Source organism: Hyperolius riggenbachi, chromosome 10 (assembly GCF_040937935.1).
Source record: "Hyperolius riggenbachi isolate aHypRig1 chromosome 10, aHypRig1.pri, whole genome shotgun sequence".
In the NCBI taxonomy this organism is placed as follows: domain Eukaryota; kingdom Metazoa; phylum Chordata; class Amphibia; order Anura; family Hyperoliidae; genus Hyperolius; species Hyperolius riggenbachi.
Genome location: NC_090655.1, coordinates 126,613,099 through 126,636,086, shown reverse-complemented (window position 1 = coordinate 126,636,086; position 22,988 = coordinate 126,613,099). Strand labels below are relative to the sequence as shown.

At 43.9% G+C, this 22,988-nt stretch overlaps 1 protein-coding gene across 10 annotated transcripts in view; it reads left to right on the top strand.

Moving 5' to 3' along the window:
* The window catches only part of GBF1 (golgi brefeldin A resistant guanine nucleotide exchange factor 1), a 303,641-nt gene that overhangs the window by 25,924 nt on the left and 254,729 nt on the right, over positions 1–22,988 (top strand). For all 10 annotated transcript variants that reach the window (XM_068257939.1, XM_068257941.1, XM_068257940.1 and 7 more), the window contains exons 2-3: positions 4,121–4,226; positions 15,862–15,928. In XM_068257939.1, coding sequence (XP_068114040.1) covers positions 4,131–4,226; positions 15,862–15,928 — 163 coding nt within the window. In that variant the 5' untranslated portion in view covers positions 4,121–4,130. The remainder of the gene's footprint in view (positions 1–4,120; positions 4,227–15,861; positions 15,929–22,988) is intronic.

Below are 22,988 nucleotides of genomic sequence, written 5' to 3'. Positions count from 1 at the left end.
TCACTGCACTGTAGTGTTGTCCAGATCATAAACAATTTGGATCTTTGGATCTTTCTTGTGAGTCGAATCATCCGGATCATCACAATGAAGGATTCGGTTCACAGTGGATGTCTGGAAGAAAGAGGAACTGCATCTTCTGTGCACAAGCACAATCTTCCTGCTGCATCTCTCCCTTCCCCATTAGCACCCTCAATGTGCCCTCTTTCTCCTGCACCTCTCACTCTGCTGCACCCCTGCTTCCTGCTTCCTTAGTAAAATGATTCAAAGATTCGGTTCAAAGATCCGGATCTTTTTCAATGATCCGATTCGAATTATCCGAATCATTGAAAAGATCCAGACTTCCCAGGATAGCACCAAGAGCCTCATAACACGCCTCAATCTGATGTCCAACTTCAACACCACCATGCGTTGCGTTAGGGGCACGTTATGCGACCTTAACGTCCTCTAAATGCAACATCTTGGGGTGAAAGAGGCCTTAGTGTTGCCCACTTCACAGGCTAAGCTTAGTGATCACACTTTGATTACCGGAGTTCTTAAACGGTAATACTATTGTTGTTGTTTTCTGATGCTCATATAGGCCAAGGCTTTATTGCCTTTGTGTTACTAAGTTCTAATAAAGCTTGGCTTTTACTGTTTTATTATCTCTGCTCAATGACACATTTTATTGAAGTATGCCAGAGCTAAAATCTATGCACTTTTGTCCCTTTTTTCTTTTTTTCCCCCATGCTCTCAGAAGCAATTTTCTGCCAGGAAAATGTTTTATGACTAATTTCTTAGCAGCGAGTACCAGGTCCCGACCACACAGAAAGAAGATTGTTCAGCAGTGTACTTCTGTAATTTTTATTTGTATTGCCCTTTCCACCTTCACTGTGGCTGCATAGCTGAGTGTAGCTAGATCTATGAAGGGAGACTACATTTCCCCCTCATGCTCTACTGCCAGGCATACAAAACTTCCTCTGCAGCAGCGGCAATAAGAGGAGCCACAAAAATGGAGATCACATTAAGGTTTTGTTAACCTCTAAAATCGCAATCGCTGACGCCAGTGGTTTGCGATTTTGTGTGATTGCTTATCTGCACGTTGCGATTTGTTGTAAAAAGCTTTTCTAAGTGCTTTTGCAGAGTGATTGTTTGTTTTTTTCTTTCACTTCCTGAAGCAAGTCAGGAAGGGAACTCTTTGACCCGGAAAAGAATAAATACTATATATTCTTCAAAGCGCTTGGGAAACTGCTATACCAAGCACTTTTACAAGCGTTTTGCAATTTCCCTATATCTGCCATTACAGGCAAATCGCTCCAAAAATTGTACAGGCAGCGCTTTGGTGAGTGAATCTTAAACGAACCGCTCAGATGTGAACACTCTCATAGGGAATCATTGCAGAAGCACTTATTCTCCTAGCAGCTTAAAATGCAACTATGGGAACCGATAGCAAACACTTTTTTGCTCGGCAGCAGAACAGCGTTTAGCATTGGCTAAACAAGCTGCCTGCAGCCGTCCATCTGAACTGACATTTATTACCTTTTTTTAGTTCTTCGTTTGCGCACAAAATCCTGCACGTCTTTTGCCAGGATTAGAATTGTTTATTTGCCATTGAGCATCTGCATGCATTTTCTTCAGTGGGGATTTCTTTATCATCAGTTGCACAATGAAATCTCTCAGGGCTCTTTCACATCAGAGCTTGCGTTGGAGAACGCTCAAAGCATGCGTTTTGTTGTATGCCTTTTAATGCGTTTTGATATGCGTTGCACTGCAGTGAGTGTGCGTTTTTAATCCGTTTTCAATCCGTTACAGCACATAGAAAAACGCAGGTATTTTTTTTTCTTTTAGTTTTCAACTTTCTACATTGTTCCTCTGTTGCATTCTGGGACTGATTGCCTGCGTTAACGGATTGAAACCGCGCATAGTGTGCGTTTTACATTGACTAACATTGTAACGCATAAAGCTAGCGTTGGCTGAAAAACTGCGCCTGGGTGCAGTGTAACGCAACGCACAAAAAGGCTGCGTTATATGTGAAAGCTAAAATGAAAGTCTATGGACTTTCATTTCACCTTGGGTAACGCAAACTTTACCCTTTGCGTTGAAACGCAGAAAATCTGCCCTAATGTGAAAGAGCCCTCAGCATTTATGTTTCTACTTTCAGCACCTTTGGGATAATTAGTCCCATGGACAAGTGCACACACCAGAAACACATGTCTTTGAATTGCCTCCAACGACATGGTTCTTTATCTTAGCTGAATTTTGGACCATATCCTAAACATGTTTACAATTGAGGAACTACCAATACTTTGTATGTTTAAATATTTGGTGATCCTTCTATAACGAGATCAAGAAAAATCCTTTCTGTAATAATTCTTAAAGCAAACCTGACAAGAATTAAAAAAAAAAAAACAAAAACTTGCCTATGGAGAGGGAAGGCGCTGTGTCCTATTGAGCCTTCCCGTTCTTCTCACAATCCCCTCATTCCAGCGCTGTCTCCCCTGATCAGATCCCCTGCTGAGGGAGTCTTCAGAAGCCTTAAAATAAGACTTCTTTTTTTTTTTTTTTTTTTTTTTAAAGAAAACTCAAAAAAAATTAAAACATACTTGCCTAAGAAGGTGGAAGACTCTGTCCTATAGAGCCTTCCTGTTCCTCTCATGTTCCCCATGTTCCAGTGCTGTCTGCTCCATTAGCAGCAGTCGTCCGATAGGTCGGAGACTGCTTTCTTCCACCGCGGGAGGCGTCAGGCGCCCAAGGGCTCTCAAAGACGTGCAGCTTCCTACTGCGTATGGGTGAGAGCTAATGCATGCGCACTACAGAGCTTGCCCGTCTTTGGGAGCGCTTAGGCTTCCGAAGCCTCTCGATCCAGAGCAGTCTCTGATCCATTGGTTGTATACTGCTAATGGGGGCGACAGTGCTGGAACAGGAAGGCTCTATAGGACCCAGAGCCTTTTACCTCCTTAAGTATCTGGTTTTCTTTATTTTAAATACGGTTCAGGCTCACTTCAAAGGGAACCTAAAGCGAGGCTTCCATATTTATTTCTTTTTAAGCAATACCAGTTGTCTGGCTATCCTACTGATCTTTGGCTGAATCGCATACCTGAAACAAGCATGCAGCAAATCCAATCAGACTTCAGTCAGAGCACCTGACTTTTTCGGGGTCTATGGCTAAAAGTATTAGACAGTGGATCAGCAGGACAGCCAGGCAATATACTTTGTTTAAAAGGAACTAAATATGGCAACTTCTATATCACTCTCCCTTTGTTTCCTTTGTGTAAATGTGTAACTATATAATGTGTAGATAAAGAGGGGATTTAATGCTGAAATCGATTGGGAATCGACCTCCAGTGTATGAAAGGCAACAGATCTATCTTCTATCAGATTCGATCAGAGAGATCTGTTTCTTGTTTGATCTGCCGATGCATTGTCTAATGTAGTAAGTAGAGCTGGCTCATTAACTATTGAAATTGTATTATTCCTATTATGCAATTGTGACTAGAGCTGTGGAGTCGGAGTCAGAGTAGTTTTTGGTACCTGGTGTCGGTGTTACATAAACTGAGTAGTCGGATGATTTTTGTACCAACTCCACAACCCTGGTAAGTATTAGACTAAGAAGTTGGAGTTGAGGAGTTGGAGCAATTTTGGGTACCTGGTGTCAGGGGTTTCATAAACTGAGGAGTCAGATGATATTTGTACTGACTCCACAGCCCTAATTGTGACCGATAATAAATTTTAATTTTTCTGTGTTCTTGAGAAGGAAGTGCATAAAATGATAACATTGGTGATTTGGTCTAATGTCTTTCCATCGCATAAAACTGCACAATCTGGTTTTTGTTCTGGTGTGAAGTTTTTAAGGTATTTGTTTGAAAATAAGTTTGGGCAGATGGTTTTCCCCAGTGTATGCCACCTGTAATTTCAAACAGAAATCTATATTTTATTGCATCGTGTTTATTTTATTTTTGCCACATTTTTAATGCCTTTCTGAGTTGTTCTTGTTACTAGATCAATATTTGAATGAATTCTAGAGCATCAGGTGTAGGTTTACGGTGCCAGTGCTTGATTACACTAGCTGTCAGTTTTGTGGTTTTAGGCCTTGAATTGTTGATGCTGCTATTCATATTTTTATTTTTTTGTTTCGTTTTAATAGGTTTGTCAAAATGGTGGACAGAAATATCTCCATAATCCAAGGTGAAATCAGCACTATTGTTGGTGCCATAAAGCGTAACGCACGATGGAGCATGCATACGCCTTTGGTAAGATCTACCAGGATATAGTTATTTTTTTCTTTTTCTGATATTCACTTATTAAAATTATTGCAAATGATCATGTGAGGTCTACCTTTTGAGTGGCTGTACCTCTTATTTGCGGTCAAGCTTACTGAAGCACCTAGATTTCACAGAAAGGTGGGAGTTCTTCTAGCACAGTGCTGTACAACTTCGCGGGCACGGAGGGCTGTTTTTGTTCAAGACCACATGGTGGAGGGCTGGCAGACTGTCTGCCCCCGAGGGGGGGGGGGGATCTAGCAGAAGATTTCTCCACAAAATGCTATTAGAGTGATATCAGATTCCCCACAAAAACAACCAGATTGGCCACAAAATGCAATCAGATTGGCCGCAGATTTTCCCACGAAATGCAATCAGATTGGCCACAGATTTGCCCACAAAATGCAGTCAGATTGGCCTCAGATTCGCCCACTAAATGCAGTCAGATTGGCCTCAGATTCGCCCACTAAATGCAGTCAGATTGTCCGCAGATTCGCCCACAAAATGCAGTCAGATTGTCCGCAGATTTGCCCACAAAATGCAGTCAGATTGTCTGCAGATTTGCCCACAAAATGCAGTCAGATTGTCTGCAGATTTGCCCACAAAATGCAGTCAGATTGTCTGCAGATTTGCCCACAAAATGCAGTCAGATTGTCTGCAGATTTGCCCACAAAATGCAGTCAGATGGGCTGTAGATTTGCCCACAAAATGCAGTCAGATGGGCTGCAGATTTGCCCACAAAATGCAGTCAGATGGGCTGCAGATTTGCCCACAAAATGCAGTCAGATGGGCTGCAGATTTGCCCACAAAATGCAGTCAGATGGGCTGCAGATTTGCCCACAAAATGCAGTCAGATGGGCTGCAGATTTGCCCACAAAATGCAGTCAGATGGGCTGCAGATTTGCCCACAAAATGCAGTCAGATGGGCTGCAGATTTGCCCACAAAATGCAGTCAGATGGGCTGCAGATTTGCCCACAAAATGCAGTCAGATGGGCTGCAGATTTGCCCACAAAATGCAGTCAGATGGGCTGCAGATTTGCCCACAAAATGCAGTCAGATGGGCTGCAGATTTGCCCACAAAATGCAGTCAGATGGGCTGCAGATTTGCCCACAAAATGCAGTCAGATGGGCTGCAGATTTGCCCACAAAATGCAGTCAGATGGGCTGCAGATTTGCCCACAAAATGCAGTCAGATGGGCTGCAGATTTGCCCACAAAATGCAGTCAGATGGGCTGCAGATTTGCCCACAAAATGCAGTCAGATGGGCTGCAGATTTGCCCACAAAATGCAGTCAGATGGGCTGCAGATTTGCCCACAAAATGCAGTCAGATGGGCTGCAGATTTGCCCACAAAATGCAGTCAGATGGGCTGCAGATTTGCCCACAAAATGCAGTCAGATTGGCTGCAGATTCGCCCACAAAATGCAGTCAGATTGGCTGCTACAATGTAATACAGCTCCTTTCTCCCCCCCCCCCCTCCCCTAGTTCCCCGTTCCCCCCTCTCAGATGGGATCGGGCAGGAGATAGCAACCAGCCAGACCAGCGCACGGCAGCCGCGCGTTGAATTTAAATGCAGGAAGTGACATCATCGGTCACGTCCAGCATTTAAAGTCCCCCGTGCGGCTGCCATGCGGCGGTGTGGCGGGTTCCTATCTCCTGCCCGCCGCCGATCTGAGGTGACAGTATGCGGTGGCAGTATGGGGGGAAACGAGGGGAGCGGAGAGGGGCTGTAAATTTACATTATAGCAGCCGAGGCATGGGGGAAAAGATAAAAAAACAAAAAGGTCCCCTCAGCTCTGGGAACTTGGAGGGCTAACACTGCCACAGCAGGGGGGCCGCAGCAGAAGTGGGCCGCCAGTTGGACAGCACTGTTCTAGCAAATGGGAACTTTCTAAAATCTGCTCCTAATACAGGTTAAAGTGCCTGTGGCACCAGATGTTAAGCAGTTTTACCAGCCTCTTCAATATTAGTTGTGTTCTACGGGGTGAAGACCTTTTTCTTTTCCCTGTTTAAACCCACCCTCCATTTTCTCCCTCTCTGCCACAGATTTAGCCACCCAATTCACCAACAAAATGATCTCCATTTGTCAGGAAATATCCAGCCATCAATCCTCACCTCCCATCCAGCACCTTCTCCACCCTATTTTCCCCTCACCTCCTTCACTCCTACTACCATTGATGAAGTCAACCACCTACTGCAGACTTCCCGTCCCTTTTGACTAACTCCATCCTCACTTCCTGGATTTGGCCCCAGTCCTCTCTGCCCTGCTTAACCTCTTCCTATCCACCGGCACCTTCCCCTCAGACTTCAAGAAGGCCACTGTACTACCACTGCTCAAGATACCTTCCCTCAACCCCTCACTACCCTCCAACTACCACACTATCTCCCTCCTCCTCTTTGCCTCAAAACTCATTGAGTGTCTGGTTCACAATGCTAGACCCACTGCAATCTGGATTTCAGCCTGCCCACTGAACCGAAACTGCTCTCACCAAAGTGGTCAATAACCTCGCCTTAGCTAAAGCTGAAGGCAAATACTCTATGCTCCTCTTTTCAGCAGCTTTTGACACAATGGACCATCCTCTACTCCTCCAGTCCATTCATAACCTCACCCTGACTTGGCTCTCATCCTAGCTTCCTCCCTTCGTCCTCCAGGACGGCCCCTCCTGAGATTGTGTAAGTCCCCCCTCCCAAATCGGAAACACCTTAAGAGAATTAAAATAATTAATTGATGCAGTATAAATCCCACCTCCTCACAATCTCCCACAGTTTTTTGTTTGTTTCCCAGACCTCACCACGGAAGCACCAGGGAAGGTTGTTCCTTTCAGTAGGGGAGCCTGTTGGCACCTGCTGCACCATTTTTATTGTTTTTTCTTTGTTTTTTTATTTTTTTGTAAAGTATAATTTAGGCTTGTTACTGGTGTGCGGCCTAGAATAGGAAGCTAAGCAGGAGGTTACCTGGTTTTTTTCCTATTTTGAATGAAGGGGACTGGAGAGGTTCCCTCTCCATTATACTTTCTGCGGGCATGGCGGCGGTAAGCAGAGATGCCGGATTTTCCGCATGCCCGAATATGACGTAAGTTTGCATGATAGGTCGCATGTATGCATCATTGGATACGCGTGAGCGCGTGGTGCGTACTGCATCATGCATAAAACGTCATGCGTACTGATCGTGTTAGGCGGCTGAAAATGCGAGTTTTGTAAACCGCCATGGCCACGCTATACACGCAGACGCTACAGCTCTGAGGGGGTCATGGTGCAGTCAAGTGGGCCCACCACAGAAGCTCAGGAGAGTGCTGCAACTGGTGAGACTGAGCAGTCAGGTCACATCCACCGGTAAGCAAACACATTGCAGTGTTTATTGCAGACTCCTGTCATATTGTTAATGGGTACATGTTAGTAAGACTCTTGGTGTTTGAGTTGTTTTGTACTACAGAAACTCAAAAGCACTTCAAAGTCTAGCTGATGTACTAAATGTGGTTGCAAGTTGCCTGAAGGAACCTCTAAGACTTTGTTTGGTCTGTTATATCAAGTCTAAGTCTTATGCTCCTAGACCTGAAAGTACCACAGTAGCTTTATTTGACCTGATGAAACCCATGAAACAGGAAATGGCTACAACTTTCTCAGCTTTCAGGGCAGCTTTACCCTCTTGCCCTATGCAGGCTACACCTTTTTGTTCTGGCAATTCCCTCAAATTCAAGCGTTCATACCACAGGGAAGCAGCCATATACATAATCAATTGCTTGATTGTTGGAATCATTTAAATCTGGGTCTCAAAGTAGATTTTTCCACAATCAGGGATTGTGCATTTTGATTGAAGCATGGCTGATTACAATGAATGGCTGTGTTGCGGATTATGCAAATACATGCATACATATTTTGGTTGGCCATAATATTCTGAAAGCAGTTATACTTTCATGTAATGATTTGTGCACAAATGTTATAACAAGTTTGGGTTTTCTGTTAATGATTTGTGTGCATACATTTTCAGACAATTATATGCATGCTTAGTTTATCTGCCAGCAGGTGTGCTTTACAGATCCTGAATGCAATGCTACTTATCAGATAATTATGTGCAGGGCTTAGCACATGGATATTCTGAATGCAATGGTGCATTTCAGATAGGAGTTATGTTCAGGGATTGGCACATGTTCTGAATGCAATGCAGAATTACATGCAAAAAATATGCACAGAAACCTTCAGTTTGCAAAGCTAATTTTCAGATAACAATGGTGTGTAATAATTATACACAGACATTCTGTTTGCAATAGCAAGTGCTCTTTTCAGATAGTGATGCTGGTAGCAGGTGTGCTTTCAGAAGATAATTTTGTGCAGGGAATATGCACAGGAGTCAAGCTATTAGCAGATGTGTTTTTACTTATGTGCAGGGATTCTGCACATAGACATTTGAATTGCAACACTGTTTTTTTTTTTTTTTTTTTTGCATATAAATAGATGCAAGGTTGATGCATAAGTTATTCTGATGGCAAGTTTGTTTAAAAAAAAAAAAAAAAAATTAAAGGGACAGTGGCTAGTGTGGTGGTTAAGGGCTCTACCTCTGACACTGGGGACTGGGATTAGTACCTTAGCTCTCCCTGTTCAGAAAGCCTACACCTGTTCGGTAAGGAGTCCTTGGGCGAGGCTCTTTGGAACTGCTACTGCCTACTGAGCGTACCTTAATGGCTGCAGCTCAGACGCCTTCCGTCCGTCGGGACAGAAGCGCAACATAAATGCTGAGGCAGCAATTCAGGATTCAATCCCAAGTCTTTTTCATTTGCAGTCCTGAGTACTTCCTTGATGGGTTACAAGTGTTCCCAGGATCTTTATGAAAGAACATGATTTTAATAGCAGCAATCTGAGTATACAGAAGATATTTTCTAGCTTTACCTAGCTGTGAAAATGAAGGAAGACCTAAAATAATATGCAGGTTGTTTTACAACTGTAGAGTATTTAGGATGGATCTGCAGAAAGGATTGGATCAAAAACACTCTGATAGTTTTTCAGAGCAAAGGTGGTCACAGACAAGCTATGTCTTTCATTTTGCCTGTATCCCAGTTGTTGCTTATGCACAAACTGTCTACAAAATATTTAAAACAGCAATTCTATGTCAGTGGTTGGATAGAGAAATCGATCTGGATGTCAGATCCAGTGACTCTCCCTAAAAATGGACTTCTCAACCAAATCTGCAATTGAATGGATTATAAAATCCATTCGTTATTACGACAGATGCAAGACTCTGGAGTTGTACAGGGCATCTGAATATCAATTAAATGCATGACAGGTATGCTTCACTGGAGAAAATATTCTCTTTAATCTACTGGCAGTCTGGAGTACGCTCCAGAAATGAGAGAATCGGTTGGAAAACAGATTCGTGAATCTTCACACTGGGAATTACACTTGTGACTCAATTTAAACTAACAAGTGGGACTTATAGTCCACCCATAATCTTAAACTACCTATGCTCAGACATTCTGCTGGGCAGTGAACAAGGTGCTTCCTTGAGATCAGCTTATCTCAAAGGAAGGGATATTATTCTAGCATGTAGGTTGAGTTGCAAACAACCATCTCAGAACTGGCGTCCGAACAAATATGTTTGACAATTTGCAGCTACCTGGTTTCTGCTTGGAACAATGTTGTTTGTTTTTTCTCCAGAGAGTGTGAACACTTTTGTTGCGGCACAGGGGGGAGCATACGTTTGTTTTTTCCCCCTTGAAGGGTACTTCGAAAAGGGATGTAGGATCAGAAGACAGGTATTCTTTTTGCATCAGACTGACCAAAACAGGTTTGGCACCTGCTGTAGCCCTACCTTTGGTAAAGGTGCCATTGTTCTTGCAGATCTTGGATGATCTTTGTGAGCATGGTCAGGCCATTTTATAGTGGCCTCTCGATATCTGAAGGCATGGTTTGTGTAAGAATTTATATGCTGGTTGCCATTGGCAACAGCACCACACACCTTTTGCTCCGGCACCAGAAACTCATCAGCATACAGGGGATAGAGCGGAGACAGCCTTCTTCATCTTTCAAAGGGCTTTATTAAGCATTCTTGTGTTGGCATGGGCATGTGACCCACCTCATTAATAAGCCATTGCTTTATAACCTAGTTACAAAGAATGCAATGTTTTGTAAATCTAGGCTTTGTTTATGGTGTCCGTCTAACTGTCGGGGGCAGTTAGACCTGATAACCCATTATGTGGCCTTCCAAGAGGGACATGTTCCTGGTACATGACTGTATCATTTCTCTCCGAGAAACTCTGCTTAAAGAGACCCTGTATCTCAAGTCTTTACTAGACTTCAGTACCTGAGACTAGAATTCAAGTATACTTACATTCCAACAGTCTGCTCATCCTAAAGTGAGGCTGCCATTCGTCTGAATTAGTAAGGCTATCACTATACAGACTTAGTCCTTAGATGTTTGTTGGTGGTGACAGCGGCGGCCAGGTGTATTGGAGAAATACAGGCCCTATACATTTAACCACCATCCATGTCTGTCCTGAAGAATAGAATTGATTTCAGGTTACCGCTCTTATTTCTACGAAACTTAGGTCTGATTTCCACAAGGATCAGAGAATCTTTATCTTTTCCTTATGTGCTAATTTCTCAATTAAAAAAGAGGTAAATTAAGCTCACTGGATATGAGGGTGAAGCTACCGCATGGGCCTCTTATGTCACATTCATAAAGCTCTATCGTTTTGGATCTACCAAGAAATCAATCCTTGGAGTGGTCCTATCCTGAGAAGAGGTTCTATTCTAACTCTCATTGGTCACCTATGGTGGAGGCAAGCAGAAGCCAAAAAGTATGGTTACCGGTAATTCGTTTTCCACGTAGCCTCCACAACAAATGGATATACCCACCTAAATCCATTGCTAAATCTCCTACTGATTCAAGGTAATATTCAATGCACTCAGGATAGGTAGAATGAGGTGGTACTTATATTGCATCTTAGACTTCATGTCCCATTGGGAAGAACCAAGGACTGGAGAAATTCAGCTAACCTTCTGATAGCTTTCGGAGGTTCTAGAACAGGAGTTCAGGTTTCTAGAGCTACGGTGTCTAGATGGATTAAGGAGGTTATTACTCTTGCTTACTCAGAAGCTCAGGTAATAGCACCTGCTCATATTACAGCACACTCGACCAGATCTTTATCGACGTCATGGGCAGAAAGGTCAGGAGTCTCTTTGGAACAGATTGTCGGGCTGCGACATGGTCCAGGCATTCGACATTCGTTAAGCATTACGGAGTTAAACTCCTCTCCATTCAAGACCAATCTTTTGGTCGTAAAGTTCTGCAAGCAGTCATCCCACCCTAGGGTAAATTTCTCGCTAGATATCAGGAGGGGCCGTCCTGGAGGACGAAGGGAGGAAGTGCCGGCTGCTTACCTGGTAGCAGTGTTCCGGCGAGTCCTCCAGGACGGCCGCCTAGTTCCCAACCCTGACTTTTAACTTTTATTTATAAGGGGAGTGTGGTTCGTTATTCTTCTCTTTGCATAAACTGTGGGAGATTGTGAGGAGGTGGGATTTATACTGCATCAATTAATTATTTTAATTCTCTTAAGGTGTTTCCGATTTGGGAGGGGGGACTTACACAATCTCAGGAGGGGCCGTCCTGGAGGACTCGCCGGAACACTGCTACCAGGTAAGCAGCCGGCACTTTCCAACCGCTCCTTTAGGACCTCCTTCAATTAGTCCTTATCCATCCCCAACCACCTCTTGGTGGGAGTCCCCCAAGGCTCAGTCCTTGGCCCCCTACTGATCTCCCTATGCGCATCCTTCATTGGCAAGGTTATCTCCTCTATGGGTTTTAACTATCATCTGTATGCAGATGACACCCAGATCTCCCTCCACACCCCTGACCTATCCACCACTACCGTGGACAAGGTCTCCTCCTGCCTATCCGCCATCTCCTCCTGGATGTCTGCTAGGTTCCTGAAACTAAACCTGGACAAACAGAATTTATGATCTTCCCTCCCTGGCCATCCTTGACCCTCCCAGATGTGAATGTCACTGTTAACCACACTACCATTCACCCTACCTCTCAAGCCCGCTGTCTGGGCGTCACTATGGACTCTGCACTCTCCTTCTCCCCCCACATCTAAAACCTCACAAAGTCCTGCAACTTCCACCTCCAGAACATCTGCAAGATCCACCCTTTCCTGACCTCTGTCTACACCAAACTCCTCAAAAATGCCCTCATAACTTCCTATACCTTTTGTGTCCCTACCTCCCCCTGTACAGTGGCTTGCAAAAGTATTCGGCCCCCTTGAACTTTTCCACATTTTGTCACATTGCTGCCACAAACATGAATCTGGAATTTCACGTGAAAGACCAATACAAAGTGGTGTACACGTGAGAAGTGGAACGAAAATCATACATGATTCCAAACATTTTTTACAAATCAATAACTGCCAAGTGGGGTGTGTGTAATTATTCAGCCCCCTTTGGTCTGAGTGCAGTCATTTGCCCATAGACATTGCCTGATGAGTGCTAATGAGTAAATAGAGTGCACCTGTGTGTAATCTAATGTCAGTACAAATACAGCTGCTCTGTGACGACCTCAGAGGTTGTCTAAAGAGAATATTGGGAGCAATAACACCATGAAGTCCAAAGAACACACCAGACAGGTCACGGATAAAGTTATTGAGAAATTTTAAAGCAGGATTAGGCTATAAAAAGATTTCCAAAGTCTTGAACATCCCACGGAACATTGTTCAAACGATCATTCAGAAATGGAAGGAGTATGGCACAACTGTAAATCTACCAAGACAAGGCCGTCCACCTAAACTCACAGGCTGAACAAGGAGAACGCTGATCAGAAATGCAGTCAAGAGGCCCATGGTGACTCTGGATGACCTGCAGAGACCTACAGCTCAGGTGGGGGAATCTGTCCATAGGACAACGATTAGTCATGCACTGCACAAAATTGGCCTTTATGGAAGAGTGGCAAAAAGAAAGACATTGTTAACAGTAAACCATAAGAAGTCCCGTTTGCAGTTTGCCACAAGCCATGTGGGGGACACAGCAAACATGTGGAAGAAGGTGCTCTGGTCAGATGAGACCAAAACTGAACTTTTTGGCCAAAATGCAAAACGTTATCTGTGGCGGAAAACTAACACTGCACATCACTCTGAACACACCATCCCCACTGTCAAATTTGGTGGTGGCAGCATCAAGCTCTGGGGGTGCTTCTCTTCAGCAGGGACAGGGAAGCTGGTCAGAGTTCATTGGAAGATGGATGGAGCCAAATACTAGGCAATCTTGGAAGAAAACCTCTTGGAGTCTGCAAAAGACTTGAGATTGGGGCAGAGGTTCACCTTCCAGCAGGACAACGACCCTAAACATAAAGCCAGGGCAGCAATGGAATGGTTTAAAACAAAACATATCTATGTGTTAGAATGGCCCAGTCAAAGTCCAGATCTAAATCCAATCGAAAATCTGTGGCAAGATCTGAAAACTGCTGTTCACAAACGCTGTCCGTCTAATCTGACTGAGCTGGAGCTGTTTTGCAAAGAAGAATGGCAAGGATTTCAGTCTCTAGATGTGCAAAGCTGGTAGAGACCTACCCTAAAAGACAGGCAGCTGTAATTGCAGCTAAAGGTGGTTCTACGAAGTATTGACTCAGGGGGGCTGAATAATTACGCACACCCCACTTTGCAGTTATTTATTTGTAAAAAATGTTTGGAATCATGTATAATTTTCGTACCACTTCTCACGTGTACACCACTTTGTATTGGTCTTTCACGTGGAATTCCAATACAATTGATTCATGTTTTTGGCAGTAATGTGACAAAATGTGGAAAACTTCAAGGGGGCAGAATACTTTTGCAAGCCACTGTAGATTGTAAGCCTTCGTGCAGGGTCCTCCTTATGTCTCCTACTTGTTCATTCGCCTTCATTACTGTACACTCTTGAGTTAACTCGACTTGCCTAATCTCCATGCTCCCATCCAGTGACTGACTAAGCATTAGCTTGTACTCCTACTGTGCTGAATGATGTGGATGGCATGTATTCCTGTACTGTCATATTGCGGTATGTCACCCCTAAATATTAGCTGTAAGCTAATGTCCAGCGCTGTGTAATATGTTGGTGCAATATAAATACAATAAAAATATAAATACTAAATAAGGGCGCGTGTACTATCACCTGGCCACCAATTCAGTACTGCTAGGGACACAGATGTTACCGTATTTTTCGGACTATAAGACGCACTTTTTCTCCCCCAAAAGTGTGTGTGTGTGGGGGGGGGGGGGGGAAGTCAGTGCGTCTTATAGTCCGAATACTACATTTTGGGACCTGTGCCTCCTTCCTGTCCTAATGTCTGCGTGTCCCCGTGTATTAAATATATTCACGCAGCTTCATGTCTTAAATACATTTTGTCTGCAATGCCCCTGGATACTACCGTCTACAGCAACTGGAAGTCCGCACTACATACCGGGCATGCAGCTAGCCTCAGGCTGTCCCCGCTTTTATCTCCGCGCTGTCCCACGCACATTCAAGTCCGTGTCGTCCCCGGTATTACCGATGCGTTCTTAATCAGGAAGTGTAGAGTGCACAGTGATTGGTCCCAATGACGGCGAGGCTGTCCCGCCCTCTAGCCCATCTCATCCTAGTAACAGAATTGCTAGTAGCAGTGTGCGGTGTGATTGGCGGCTGGGCCCAGCGTCCCCCGTCTGATCTATTTATCCACAACGCTGAGCGGGACACTTCTTGATTAAGAACTCATCGGTAATACAGGGGACGTCACGGACTTGAATGTGCTTGGGACAGCGCGGAGATAAAAGCGGGGACAGCCTGAGGCTAGCAGCATGTACAGTATGTTGTGCGGACTTCCAGTTGCTGTAGACGGTAGTACCTGGGGACATTGCAGACAATGTATTTAAGACAGGACAGCCTGAGGACAGCTGCAGCTGCATGAATATATTTATTTATTTAATACAGGGGGACACGCAGACCTTAGGACAGGCTGGACATGGAGAACAACAGACACGGGGACATGCAGACACTGGAACACGGAGGACAGGGATAGCAGACACTGGGCTAACAGGTTTAGAAGACACTGGACATAGAGGAACCGGGACATTGGAGACAGAGGAAGGGGGACAGATGACATGGGGTCAGAGGAAGGGGGAAAGAGGACACAGGAAGATACCAGAGGGCACAGGGAGACACTGGACACAAGGGGGACACAAAGGCAGCAGAGGGACAGAGGAGAACACAGGGAAACAAGGAAGGCACAAGGGAGGCATAATAATTGTTGGGGGAAAGTCTATAAGATGCCCCTGCAGCATGGACGCACCAGGCTTAGTTTATTATTTTTTTCCTTGGTTTTTGTCCTCTAAACCTAGGTGCGTCTTATGGTCCGGAGCGTCTTATAGTCCGAAAAATACGGTAAGTTTATAAACTCTAAGTAAAGTGATCTCTCTCTCTCTCTCCCCCTCTCTCATTAGCCAGATCAGAATAGGGTTTGCCTTTTTATATAACAAGAATTCCCTGTTTATTGAAGAGCTGGCTTCTTGTAAAAGGGAGCCAGGTTTTGGCATTTTATTCATTTTTGGAGTCTTGTGTTCCATGTCAGTCTGCTTTTCTATGTAATTAAATCATATTATTTATTTTTGTCCTATTTCAATCTCCTTAGGATGAAGAGCAGGACCCTTTGCTGCACAGTTTCAGCCAGCTTAAAGAAGTATTGAATAACATTAAGCGTGAGTATTCCTCTTGTTTTAGGCACCTTTACACTGCTATTTTTACATGCGTCTTTTTCGTGTATATATTCACACACATTCACACACATTTCTTTTTTGCAGATGCGATTCTTCATTAAGTGCTTTTTTTTGTTTTCCAAATGCAATTCTGCATATCAAATAAGTTTAATATACATGACAATGTATCTAACATCAAAATCTGATGCGATTTTTATCTAAATGTAATTTTTGCATTTTTGTCCCTATCAACACACACGCACGGGCGCGCGCACGGACGCACGCACGGTGGAGGGCAGGTTTAGTTGTTAGGATTAGAAGGTAAAAAACTGAATCCAAAATAGTACAAAGCAAATTAGTAAAGCAAGCAGCATCAATGCGGAGTATAAGCAGTGTAGAAAAAGGAAAATTGATAGACAAAATGCATACCTGTAAAAAGGTGCCAGGATATTGTGGGCACAGGTTGTAGTAAGAAGAAGGAAAAAAAAGCTAACTCTGCTGTGGCAAATTTCCTGGCAGCATGAATTACTTTTCCCCCTCCAAGGTGTCGTTCATCGGGGTAAGATGCAATTCGGCTTCCAGCTATTGCTGGCGGCCAAATTGCACTGTTTATTGTAATGTGGGCTCCTTCTTGTAATGTGGAGCCCAAATTACTCACTGAGCACTGCTATAGCTGCAATTAACATTACGGCCTATGGAGGCATCCACATGGTGCCCTTTTTACCTGACTCGGATCAAAATACCCATTTCATATATGTTCTGTCAGTGTGATAAAGCCCTTTTAACCTTTTTCTTTAAATAAGGTCTGTGATACTTACTGCCCTGCTTCTGGGAGAATGGCACAGTGTTTCAAACATACAAGATATGTGCGTTAATTTTACAGATAATTTTCTTTTAGTTTTTTTTTATCTACACTTAAAGTTTATGTGAGGCAGACTGAATATAAAATTATTCTATAAGTTATGAAGATGCTAAAGTGTAGGCAGCTCAGTGCCCTCTTACTTGATCTGGCAGATTTGTATAAATGTACTGGCAGCACAGATGGTTTGTTAAAGCAAATGCGCAATGAAAATTCACTAAACACATTTAAAGGGCTTCTCTCTCTCCAGTAGCCATGCTTTGTTTCAGCGTCCCAACCTGAGACCCTTTCCAAACAGTGACCACTCTAGGATTTCGAATTTTAGAGGAGGTGGAGTATTTTAACCTTATAACCCTTTCACCTTTACCAGAGTTGCGCCTGAGAAGGAAATAGAAGATCACTGCACGTTTCTCCCTTCTTTGTAATGGGCAATCACCTGCTTTGCTCAGGCTATAACCCTCATCTCTATATGTGGCTAGTGAGTGGTATTTTATCATAAAATCATTTACATTCAGATGTTATGGAAAGGTTATTCTAATGGAGGACCAATAATGTGTGTGATTCTGTTGTGTGCTGGATGGGTGAGCAGATTTCTGGGAGCAGGTGGGCACAAAAAGGTCAGAGTATTCCTCAGGGAAGCTGCACCTGCTCTACTGTACTGAGGAAGCTGGAGCTGCTCTGGCAGTGAGCTGGCAGTGTTGCTGTGTAAACTATGCTTTGTTTTACTTTGCTTTGCGCAAACACCGCTACACATGGCACCAGTGCATATATAGGCATCATGCATACCTTTCACACAATGTGGCGTTTGGCTCATTCATTATCAGTATATATTTTTAGTGGTTTAATGTTTTATCAGTAGCATTTTTATATGTACAACATAAGAGATTACATGCAGCACGTTCATTTTCTTGTCTCCCTTTAGTATCAAGCCCAAAAATCTGTATGAAGTACATGACTACATAAGCATATAGCTTCCCCCCCCCCCACCTTATCTAAATTACCATAGCAGGAGTACACAGCTTGATGTTAAAAATCAAAACCGAATTCTTTACTGTCTGTCATTATTTACATCTGCTTAAACCAAAAAGCAAAATGTCATTGCATCCTTTAGCACCGTTACTGCAGTATCCCATTCATTCCGCAGGCAGGAGGCAGTGTTCTCCCCAGGCTCTTTTAGCCGAGTGCTCCACCCGGCTAGTTTTGGTGAGCACCCGGCTGTCATCGGTTCACCACCTCCTCTGCTGTAAGCAGAGTTGCATGCAGAAGCAGTCTCTTATTTCATGCCACCCAGCTACTATTTCATGCCACCCGGCTGGAAAAAAAATTCTGGGGAGAACAATGAGGGATCAGTCTGGTCCAGGTGATGATGGGGATGGTGTGCTGGTCTTGCAGGCTGTACTTACTCTCATTTCAGTATCAGCTGAGTGATATTAGGCAACTTTTGCAGGGCAAAGAGAAACTGAAAAAGCACCAGCGTAATCCCAGGTATGTCATACAGATTATGAAGTAGTTACAGATGGTTTCGGAATACATTTTTTGTAAGGAGAGGGGAGACATATTTTAATGCCAAAACAACATTACAGACTTTTTAATGTATAACTGAAATCAAATTAAGTATCCCAACATGTTTCATAGATTTATTTATTTATTTTTTTTTTTTTGGTAATCATTGGGAAGAACAGGGTACTGGAATTACCGTACTCAGAAGCAGGAAACATAAGCTCTATTAACCACTTCAGCCTTCTGTGTATTTTCACCTTGTGCATCCGAGCAATTTTCACATTTCAGAGCTCCTCCCATTCATTCGCCAATAACTTTATCAATACTTATCACAACAAAATGATCTATATATATTTTTTTTCCACCACCAATTAGGCTTTCTTTGGGTGGTACATTATGCTAAGAATAATTTTTTCAAATTGCATTTTAATGGGAATATAAAGAAAAAAATTGAAAAAATTCATTATTTCTCAGTTTTTGGCTATTATAGTTTTAAAATAATATATGCTACCATAATTAAAACCCACATATTTTATTTGCACATTTGTCCCGGTTATTACACTGTTTAAATGATGTCCCTATCACAATGTATGGTGCCAATATTTTATTTGTAAATAAAGGTGCATTTTTTTCAGTTTTGCGTCCATCATTATTTACAAGCCCATAATTTAAAAAAATAATAGTAATCTACCCTCTTGACATACATATTAAAAAAGTTCAGTCCCTAAGGTAACTATTTATTGTTTGTTTTTTAAATTGTATTTTTTTTTCAAGCAAAAGTTTCATGTGGGTATTTATGGGAGAGTGTGGGAGGTAAGGGGTTAAGGCTCATACACACATCAGACTATAGTTTTTGGAAAATGAAAGATCACAGACCAATCTTACCACCCTTCATGTAGTATGAGAGCCATACTCTACACAGTCTTTTCTATGGAGCTGAACTCCACATCAGAAAAAAATCTTTGCAAGATGCATAATTATACATTATGTGTAGGTCTCTTTAATTAAATAAATGGATATAGGTGTAATTTTACTATTTGACCACAAAATGTCCTCACTCATTAGCTTTCTGCACATGCTTTTAGTAAGCAAAACAGGAAGCAATAAGTGTAAGGGTAATTATAGTGTTTACAAATGACCGCAGGCATCACATTGATGCTGCGATCATTGAAACAGTGACTTAAAACAATGAATGGGAACTGCATTCCCATTTATTGATCTCCAGGCTAATGGGTGGCGGTGATAACAAGCACAGGATCGCACGCACGGGCGAGCAGGAGAGTGCAAAGCAGCGGGTTTTTTTTTTTTTTTTTTTTTTTATTTATTTATTTTTATTTTTTTTACAGAGTACGTATATTTACTCCCCTGAGGCTTAGATGAAGTTTTTAGGGGCGTAGATATACTGTACTAAAACCATTAAGTGGTTAATGCAAATAGAATTTCTGATTGCAACTTGTGACTGCTGCTTCTTGCTATGAAACGTAGCTTTGTGCAGCCCATGCACTTTCACCACTGCTATATACTACTACTGCTCTGCAACAGTGTCAAACAGGGTGTTTATTAAGCCAGGCAAACACAGTATTTATGGTGCATCATTTGCTTAACCACCCTAGCGTTCTGGACGTCCAAGAAAAAGTTGCTGCTAGTGTTTTGGACGATCTCAGGTCGTCCAGCACTTCCCCCCCCCCCCCCCCCCCCCCACTCACCGCTGTGCAGCGCGTGCATTCGGCCGCCTTCTCTGTGCTGCTGCGGGGCTCCCTCTCCCTCCTGCTGGGCTCTGATCGCCGGTCCCCGGCTCCCCCAATCCTCCGGTCCCCTCTTCTCTCCGCAATTCTCCGGAGATCCGGCAGTCAGGGAAGATGGCGTAGCCCAGCCACTTCCTCTGACGCCGGCTCCTGCGCCCCCTAGTGTCCGTCGCGGTGACAGCATCATTAGATTACATAGGGAAACAAACTCTATGTAATCCAATCATGCTACTGTAATTCAAAAAGTTGTTGGCACAAACACCTGTCAGCTCTCAATAAAAGCCCTGAACCGTTACTGCCTCTCCCTCTTTCAGAGTCCCCAGCGTCCAGTGTTAGTCTGTTGTCAGCTATCATCTGTGATTTCTGTGCGATTACTGCTTTTTTTCCAGCCTTAGCTTCGTTCATATTACTGTCAGATTGCGTATTGCTTTCCGTCTTTTTCAAGACGCTGTGATCCCTGTGCGTTTGCTTTTGCTGTTTTTTTTATTTTTTATTTTTGTCGCTGCCCGTGACCCCGTACCCTGCTTGGGGTCATGGCCTCGTCCTCCCGGAGGCGTGTGCGTGACGAGGAGTTGCTGGATGTCCTCGAGGCAAGCGACAGCGAAGACGAGCTCCTAGAGGAATCGACAGACAGCGAGGTTCCCGGTAACCTGTCTTCGGAGACGGAGACCAGTGATGAGGAAGCCGAGGAGCCAGTGACGGTCGCACGCACCTGGTGTGAGCTGGGGAGCCCCACTCAAGCTCCGCCACCCAGGTTCCCCTTCACAGGGGCACCCGGGCAGAAGATCGCGTGCGACGAGAGTCCGCTGTCCTTTCTGGAGCTCTTCCTGACTGATGACGTCATCCGCAAGATCGTTGAGGAGACGAATCGCTATGCAGCGCAACATCAGCAGGAATCTTCTCTACCCAGGTTCTCGCGGAGCAGGAAGTGGGAACCTGTGACCAGCAACGACATCTGGGTGTTCCTGGGGCTCGTCATCCTTCAGGGAGTTGTTGGTAAGCCGCTGCAGAAGTGCTACTGGACCACTAATAAGATCCTCAGTACGCCCTTCTTTGGATCTGTTATGTCCGAGCCACGGTACACCCTCATCATGAAGTATTTGCACTTCGGAAACAACGAGGAGTTTGATGAGGCCACCCATCTCGCACCCAAGCTGAAAAAAATTTGGGACCTATACCAGATGATTGTTGCGAACTTCAAGGCTGTGTATGTTCCAGATCGCGACATCACGGTTGACAAAAGCCTCATGGCATATAAGGGGAGACTGAGCTGGGTGCAATTTATTGCATCAAAAAGGGCACGCTTTGGGGTGAAGTCGTTTATGCTCTGTGAGGCCAAGTCCGCGTACATCTGGAACTCTGTAATTTACACGGGCAAAGGCACCAAATTTGCCCCTCAGTTCAGCCAGTTTGGGTGTGCCACCTCCTCTGTCCTAACCCTAATGTAGCCATTGCTGGATCAGGGGTACTGCCTGACGACAGACAATTTCTACAGCTCCCATGAACTTTTTGATTACCTGGTCTAGCATAAAACCGATGCCTATGGTACCTTGAGGGCTAACCGTCGCAATCTGCCGCCGGCCTTTTCTGCCAGGAAGCTGAAGAAGGGGGAGGTCGTTGCCTGGCAGAAAGGCAAAATGATGGCTCTGAGGTGGAAGGACAAACGTGATGTATGTGTCCTCAGCACTATTCATAATGCCGAGACTCCGCACCACCAACAGGAGTAAACAGGAGGTGGATAAACCCAAAGCCATACTGGATTACAACAACACTATGGGGGGTGTGGACAGGGCTGATGGAGCCATGACCTTCTACCCGGCTGTCCGCAAGCAGCAGCGGAAATATTATAAAAAAAATTTCCGCCACTTACTTAAGCAGTGCTTGTGGAATGGCTATGTGCTATACAAGAAAAGCTGTGTAAGGCCTGTACCCCACCATGACTTTGTCTGGCAGCTGACGGAAGCAATCTGCATGAAGTACCCCCCACCAGAGTCAACATCTAGACCGGGGCGCAGGGCATCATATGTCGTGAATCCGGCACGGCTTTCAGGGAGACACTTTGTGGAGTACTTGCCACCGACCCCACAGAAAGCAAACCCTACAAGAAGGTGCGTTGTTTGCTGCAATAAGAAGGACAAGGATGGCAAAAAGATGCGGAAGGAGACCCGCACTTTTTGCCCCGACTGTGACGTGGCACTTTGCGCTTTACCATGCTTCAAAATCTACCACACTAAAGAAGTGTTCTAAAGTACACTTGTACCCTGTATAATTTTGTTTCTGCCTTCATTTATTTATTTCTGCATTGATTTATTTATTTCTGCATTTTCTTTATATTTCTGCATTGAGGAAAAATGCAAGGTATTTCAGTTTGTCATTAATAAATTTTATTTTATTTTTGACAAGAATTAGTGTTTGAACCTTTTATTATACTCAGAATGTATACTAAACTCTTGCTTGGCTCATTTTGGTAAGTTACAGGAAAAAAGGTGCTGAAAATTAAATGTACCGCTTTTTGCACAGAAATCCTTGGGAATCAGAACGCCGAGGTGGTTAAAGACAGGTCTGTAGGATTGCAATTGTCGTCTAGAGGAGAGCCACAGGGTCACCACAGTGGTCCAGTCAATTGCTGTGTCTCATCAGTGGAGGTGTAGCACATATACCCATCTCTCTACAGGATTAGTCTTTCTGTTACTGCCACTGACTACTGATCGGGTAGCCTGCCATTCTCCCTCCTATGTTACCTATATCACATTTTACACAATTCGTTTTTGGAAATGTAAAAAAAATATATAATTTACCTCAAAAACGTTAGTGTGGGAAGCTGCAGCACAACCATGTAAGAGCAGTTTTTCAGTATGTTCAGAGGTTTGATACAGCCAACTCTGCTCAGCTAAACAAGCCTTATTAATTCATTATTAAATAATTAATTGTTGTGATTCACCCACTCTCGCCCCCCACC